The 7,077-nt window shown below is 46.7% G+C and overlaps 3 protein-coding genes across 3 annotated transcripts; 1 reads left to right on the forward strand and 2 right to left on the reverse strand.

Moving 5' to 3' along the window:
• The first annotated feature begins 395 nt into the window (after positions 1–395).
• LOC103645124 (serine--glyoxylate aminotransferase) lies at positions 396–1,085 on the forward strand. Its single transcript, XM_008668242.1, has one exon. It carries the CDS (start codon positions 396–398, stop codon positions 1,083–1,085), a length of 690 nt encoding a protein of 229 aa, XP_008666464.1.
• Positions 1,086–1,514: 429 nt separating this feature from the next.
• LOC103641693 (uncharacterized) lies at positions 1,515–1,969 on the reverse strand. Its single transcript, XM_020547208.1, has one exon. It carries the CDS (start codon positions 1,967–1,969, stop codon positions 1,556–1,558), a length of 414 nt encoding a protein of 137 aa, XP_020402797.1. The 3' UTR covers positions 1,515–1,555.
• Positions 1,970–2,607: 638 nt separating this feature from the next.
• Positions 2,608–6,792, reverse strand: LOC103641702 (wall-associated receptor kinase 2). The gene is made up of 4 exons (XM_008665023.4): positions 5,785–6,792; positions 5,158–5,697; positions 4,541–4,693; positions 2,608–4,472 (listed from the first exon to the last, which is right to left on the reverse strand). Exons 1-4 carry the CDS (start codon positions 6,713–6,715, stop codon positions 3,226–3,228), a joined length of 2,871 nt encoding a protein of 956 aa, XP_008663245.1. The 5' UTR covers positions 6,716–6,792; the 3' UTR covers positions 2,608–3,225.
• Between the last annotated feature and the right edge of the window lie 285 nt (positions 6,793–7,077).

Consider the following 7,077-nt stretch of genomic DNA (forward strand, 5'->3'; position numbering starts at 1 on the left):
GTAATACTAGGGGTGTTACAGGGACGATGTGTGGGCCGAGGGCCGCGGGGGGTATGTGTTATGGTAGCGTGCCTAAATGTGCTTTAACCCTAATCGTGTCGTGCCCGTGCTGGTCCAGCGTGCCCACTCATCGGCCCAAGCACAACACTAGAGATCGGGCCGTGCCAGCATGGGCCCGGAACGGATCGGGCCGTGCCGTGCCCCGTGCTTGCCCGGTTAACTAGGCTTTGTTGGCCATCTATAGAGCTACGGTAGCTGGCATTTTTTTTACTCACATTTGCAGTTTTGTCAATTCAGATTTACGCTTAGAAAGAAAGAAAAGAAAAGACGTTATGAGGTAGAGGTCCAATTGTCCAGTACTCCGGTCAGTGTTTAATGCCGCACCGTTCTTGCGCATGTTCGTCCCGGGCCCCGTGAACATCCCGGGCCCCGTGAACCGCGCCATGAACCGGCAGAACGAGGACTACCGCTCGCCGGCGGTGCCGGCGCTGACCAAGGTCCTGCTGGAGGACGTGAAGAAGATCTTCAAGACCACGACGGGCACGCCCTTCATGATCCCGACGACGGGGACGGGCGTGTGGGAGAGCGCGCTGACCAACACGCTGTCCCCGGGCGACAGGGTCGTGTCCTTCCTCATCGGGCAGTTCAGCCTGCTGTGGATCGACCAGCAGCGGCGCCTGGGCTTCGACGTGGACGCGGTGGAGAGCGAGTGGGGCCAGGGCGCCGACCTGGCCGCGCTGGAGCGCAGGCTCCGCGACGACGCGCCGCGGCACGCCATCAAGGCCGTGGCCATCGTGCACAACGAGACGGCCACGGGCGTCACCAACGACCTGGCCGCAGTGCGCGCGCTGCTGGACAAGCACGCGCACCCGGCGCTGCTGCTGGTGGACGGCGTGTCGTCCATCTGCGCGCTGGACTTCCGCATGGACGAGTGGGGCGTGGACGTGGCGCTCACGGGCTCGCAGAAGGCGCTGTCGATGCCGACGGGGATGGGCATCGTGTGCGCCAGCCCCAGGGCGCTGGAGGCCAGCAAGACGGCCAGGTCCGTGCGCGTCTTCTTCGACTGGAAGGACTACCTCAGGTAGTGCGTGCGCTGCAGGGTTGCGTTACCGCTATATATTGGCAATTTTCGTTTAATTAATTAATCAGTGCAACGTACTATATCTTGATGCTCCCAAACATTTTTCTTCTTCTTCTTCTTTGTCAGCTGCAACTTCTGGGATGTCTGAGCGGTGTGGAGATGGTGCTCAAGGATGTGGGGTACCCAGTGAAGCTAGGTAGCGGCGTGGCGGCCGCGGCGGCGTACCTGTCAAACTCCACGCCGCTCATCCCATCTAGGATCTGAGAACAATGTAAGGGAAGGATATCGCAAACAAGGCCAGCTACAACGAGTGGGCAGACGAACGAACAAAGCGTGCAGACATCTCCGCCTCTATAGAATAAGTGTTTCGAAAAACGAAGTACATATACTGTAACTCAATGTAAAATTGGCGAAAAATTCAGTAACGAAACCGAAAAACTTGAAGCGAAGTACTGGCTGTTGCGCTGAAGAACATCAGGCAGCTTTGGCGAGCTCCCTGTCGACGGCGACCTTGAGGAAGCTGCCTTCGTCTAGGACCATCTGCACGGGGAGGAAGCCGAGGCCGTTGGCCACGCCGAGCATCACCTCCTTCATCTCCGCGCGGAACTCGTGCCGGTCCACCATGCCGCTGCCGTCCCTGTCGAACCGCGCGAACAGGCCGCGGTACAGCGCCCCGAGCTCCTCCGGCGCCACCGCGGCCTCGTCCACGCCGAAGTGCCTCTCCAGCACCCGCAGGCTCATGAGCTCCCCGGCCATCTCGGCGTAGGTGAGCAGGCCGTCGTGGTCGGCGTCCAGCGCGGCGAAGCGGCCGTCCACCGAGGAGTTGAAGGCGCGCTCGTCTTCTACGAAGCTCCGCACCGTGCTCCCGTCCAGGATCTCCAAGCTCATCTTCGGGTTCCTCTCGCTGTTCGTGTTCCTTGGATGTGTTGGTGTGAGAGTTTGCTCTGGGCTCTAGGCTCTGGGCTCTGACTTTTTTTATAGGGTCGCGACTCGCGACTGGACGTACCTGGAAGGGGCGCCTGGGCCGACGGTTTCTGCAGACGGGTTGGGCTGGGCCGGTGGGTTTTGACGCCGGTCAGATGCCGTGGACGCGAGTTGTGTGGCGGGTGCTTGGGAACTACGCGAAGTGGCCTGTTCAGCCGTCGTTTCATCGTGCCATTACTGGGTCTATTCTATGGAGAGAACGTGTGCCAGGTCGGTTGTTGGTTGACGGACAGTAGTAAACTGGCTAGTAGACACCGCTTGACAATAAATAGAACTGACATGGTTCAAAAAGTGATACGATCATCGCAAACTAATTTTCTAGATTAATTGTCTGGTAGGTATATTCCGAGCAATGGAAACGATACATAAACTACATCTACATAACCAAAAAAAAACTAAGCGAAGCCATTTTAAAGTTAAATTTAGAGAGAGAAAAATTATAATAAGGTTAAAGGGCATCTCTTCAACGAGCCATTAAAATAAAATAACAGGTTTTACACCTCGGTGGCGACAAGCCGACAATAGATATATAAATTTGTCTCTGAGGTTCTACGATGATACTAATGTTAATAATGATGTAGGTCGTTAATAATGAAGTTTCTCTTTTGCCATTGTGTTTACGCCAAAACTTTCCTTGAAGGACAGAACGAACTCCAGATGTGTGCTTGGACCATAGCGAATGAATCCATGTCACCAAAACAAAGAATCAGCATCGAGTTCTTAAAAAAGAGCATGAATCAGTGTAATCCCATGCTTGCAATATTCATATTTACCTAATATAGAATTTCTTTTGATTTTTTAAGTGATAAAAATATCAAAATTCTACTTTTCAATGCTATTACATACTCCAAATCTCAAGTTTATTTCAATACTAATACAAATTCCAAATCTCAAGTGTATTACAACCATATATTATGATTGGTTTTAGAAACTATTACAATTAGAGTACCAAATTTGTAATCAAAACAAACTAAAACACATTACAGTTTGAAATACGGAAATTACATTATATGTAAACATAGCAATGTCATATATATTATATACATATACGCACCATATATACCATAGTCTTATGCGAAGGGAACAAAATATACCATATAGTTCCTCTCTGAAAATAGATGGTTACTATAGATGTGTCCAACATCCAAGCAAATACCAAGTTAGCGAACCATACTGGATGCTGCCGCAAGTTCTTGCTCCAAACTGTAGCACCCAGACATCATTGGAATTGTTAAATGTTCCTCATTATAAATTGGATTGATACGTTCATGTGGGTGCTGAGCTTCTACGCATAACAAAGGTTCCATTTCTCCACCCTTTTCAATCAAAAGATGTGTTTTATTCCGTAGCCTCTTTGTTCTTAGACATTGCAATCTCATATCTACTTCTTTCATGCTTGGTCTATGCCCTCCTTTGGATCTTAAGCACGTTTCTATAAGTGAGGAGATATCATTAATCTCTTCTTGGTCTGCCTCTTCCACAACTTGAGAATCTATTATTTCCATGAGAGCCCCTTCCTGTAGTCCTTCAATGAAGTAATGAGATAAGTTTTGTTTGGCACTCGATTCATTGATAAAAATTGGTTTCTTTCTTGTCAAAAGTTCCACAAGTATCACTCCAAAACTATACACATCACTCTTCTCAGTTAGAGAACCAGTATAATAGTACTCTGGATCTAAATAACCAAATGTTCCTTGGACAATTGTCACCACATGTGTTTCATCAAGGGATAGAGATCTTGAAGCACCAAAATCTGAAACCTTTACAGTGAAGTTGTCGTCCAAGAGTATATTAGAAGACTTCACATCTCTATGGAAAATTGGTATTGCAGCAGCTGAGTGTAGATAAGCAAGTGCTCCTGATGCTTCCGTTGCAATCCTAATTCGATCATCCCATGAGAACAAGCATTTTGTTGCAATATTTTCATGAAGAATGTCATACAAAGTGCCATTTGATATGAACTCATAGACTAGCAAGGGTACCTCATCTTCTAGGCAACAACCAAAAAGCTTCACCACATTGCGGTGAATGATTTGAGATAAAATAGCAACCTCATTGATGAACTGATCTATCTCTATTTGCTCCACTATTTTAGATTTTTTTATAGCCACGACACGCTGATCAGCCAAAATCCCTTTGTAAACAGTGCCATGCCCACCATGACCTAGAACACGAGTAGCATCAAACTTGTTGGTTGCTTCCTCTAATTCATCCAAAGTGAATATCTTTGTTTTGTTTGTAGCATTTTCATTCGATATTAGTTGCTCCAAGAGTAGACCTTGATTTTTCTTGAAGTACTCTCTTCGAATTCTCCTTTGGATACCTTTTTTCCACTTACCGGTGAGTACAATTGCACCAAGTGCAAAACTTATGGATCCAAGACCACAAACAAGCCCAATTACAATCCCTACATCCATTAAATGAGACCATGAATATTTCATGTCTTTTAATTTGTTGCATAAAGTCATGACTCACCAAAAATTAGAATACGCTGCTTAGCTGACATGACACATTTTTGATTTTTTGGATCATACTCTTTCCCATGAGGGCAACTTGTACAATTGAAGCCTCCATCAAAATTGTGGCATATTCCATTGCATTTATTTGGAATAAAGCACTCATTAATATCTGTATCAATAAGATGGTTGTAAAGGTTGGTGGGGGCAAGTAAAGCATGCATGCATTTATTGTCGTTTCCAAAAAAAGTAATACAATATGTGATCAACTGATCATGTAGAACCATTGGTGATACCAGTAGTTGTCTGACTCTAGCCCTCTATTTATAGACAACAATAGCTATGTAATTAGTAAATAGTCAACAACCCTACAAATCTATATCTAAGTTACTCGCTTTTACCCAAAATATAGTATAAAGTAAATCCTTAATTTTCTTACTATTTTCTCACCTCTACCATTTTGTTTACTCACTGGTGCGTGCGTGTGTGATCAGGATAGAGAATATAATGTGAATCATATAGTATGGCTAAAATTAAATTTTAGCATGTTTATTAATACCCTCACCAGATAGATTATTGTTAGAGAAACAAGAAACCTGGCGGAAATAAGTTTACATAAAGAGAGAGGAATATAACCTGTACAATTATTTTGAAGGTATGGGTTTCCTTGGAAGCCATCGGAACACTTGCAGCGGTACCCGTCACGTATATTCCCTCGCATGACATCTTTGCATATACTGTTGTCACTTACGCACGCATATGTAGCATTATTTTGCATTGCTTTCTGACAAGTTATGTTTGCTATAAACCATTTTATTGTTGTATCCTCCTGAGAGAAATCATAATTACCATCCACAACGTCCTCATCGGTTGAATAGAAGCCGTTCTGGTAGTAACCGTCATAGTTAGTGATGACTACCCTCTCCATATTGTTGAAGCTTGTGGCATTCAGCATGTTTGTAACCATCAAAAGCCCATCATCAAGTGACAAATTGGTCACACAATACTGTGCGTACCCTCGATCAAGAATAAGAGTAGTGTCGTTAATTGTGCAGTTGAGTCGTAGGTTATCATTTGCGTAACAGCCTTCTTCGATCCCAAAAGGAAATGGAACGCTTATGTTTCCACATAATCTCGTACAGTTCCTAATACTCGGTGCCTCTGGGTTGTAATATGCTTCATATATGGTAGACAAAGCGAGGAGTTAGGATTGATCAAAGCGTGGAAAAACGAGTAAAAAGGAAGCAGCAGAGAGGCACCAACCTATGCAGCCATCTTTAATATAGGGGTTGCCCTCTATTTGACCAGGGCAGACGCAACTGTAGCCTCCTTGAACGTCGTCGCAGATGCTTTCACTAGTGCATGCGTAGGTATCCTTGTTCTCTTGGGACCGGGCACTCGCGCAGCTTGGTTGGTCCGTGATTGCAATGTCAAGTACTATGCCATGAACATTGCTTGTATTCACCCAACTTGCATAAACATCATCAGTAACGAATTCATAGTATTCCGAAAAGATAATCTTGACACTGGAGAGCGCTTCACCGAACTGTGGAATGGTACTATTGAGGCGACCTAGTTTGAGAGTGAAGCCTTGGCCGCCACGCATTAGAATGCTGCAGCAGCCTAACCCTTCACAGGCACCAACGCTCTCCATGATCTCTCTGTTATCTGTGCAAATACTCGTGCAATAACCAATGATATCTGTCATATTATCACCGAACACGTAGACGTAGACACCACATCCAACAGTGTACAGAAAATTATGATCTGCATAAAAACTGACACCAGTGGCAGTAGGGGCCTCCCAAGACTTGGTGTAGGTGTCCACGCCTGCGCTCATGGTGACGTTGAACCCAACAGCTGAAGCCAAAACCACACTGCTGCCGACATATAGAGAAGTCACCTGGATCGAGCTGTTCCGCGACACGAAGAAGAGCCTGGGAGAAGGAGCTGTTTGATCGCAGGTGAGCTCGAAGCCTTGACGGAAGCAGCCCGGCCCTATCCCGAACGGGTACGAGATTTGGACATCCCCGCACCAAGAGGGGCAGTGCGACAGGGAGGCGTTGGTAGGGATAGCAAGGAGCCCATCCCCGGTGCCGGAGGCAGCATGGACCTTGGCCGGCGCTCGCGCCAAGGCGGCCAAACACACAAGCACAACGCATGTGCGAACTAGCAGCACTGCAGTGGAGCACATCGCTGCAGGTAGCTTGTTTATGGAGACAGAAGATGGTGTGCTTTCCTGTGTGCTGTGTGTGTCTACATATACTAGTTTAATTAATTTATATGCTGTAACAGCTAGCGCGCGCGCCAGAAGAAAACAAAAAACAATAAAAAAAATCTCACTTGCAGTTGCGTGGGGCAAGCTAGCATTCTGCTAGCTAGTGGAAGGAGAAGGACGACCTGGTCTTGGAATCTCAGGGCAACAGTAGCATTCTGATGTTACGGTCGTCGCTGCGCCGCTGCGGCCAACAAGACTTGCCAAATCAGACGTATTCTCCTCCTGTTTTTTCTTCGATGCATGGAAACAACGAGTGGAGAGTGGAGACTGGAGAATTT

Source organism: Zea mays, chromosome 1, assembly GCF_902167145.1.
Source record: "Zea mays cultivar B73 chromosome 1, Zm-B73-REFERENCE-NAM-5.0, whole genome shotgun sequence".
Taxonomy (NCBI): Eukaryota; Viridiplantae; Streptophyta; class Magnoliopsida; order Poales; family Poaceae; genus Zea; species Zea mays.

Excerpts from the sequence above, each read along its gene's own strand:
- LOC103645124 (XM_008668242.1), top strand. The coding sequence starts at position 396 with ATGTTCGTCCCGGGCCCCGTGAACATCCCGGGCCCCGTGAACCGCGCC.
- LOC103641702 (XM_008665023.4), bottom strand. The coding sequence starts at position 6,715 with ATGTGCTCCACTGCAGTGCTGCTAGTTCGCACATGCGTTGTGCTTGTG. Across the intron at positions 5,698-5,784 it reads TATTAAAGATGGCTGCATAG|CATATTACAACCCAGAGGCA; the intron begins GTTGGTGCCTCT and ends CCATATATGAAG. Across the intron at positions 4,694-5,157 it reads CCTTCAAAATAATTGTACAG|ATATTAATGAGTGCTTTATT; the intron begins GTTATATTCCTC and ends TTATTGATACAG.
- LOC103641693 (XM_020547208.1), bottom strand. The coding sequence starts at position 1,969 with ATGAGCTTGGAGATCCTGGACGGGAGCACGGTGCGGAGCTTCGTAGAA.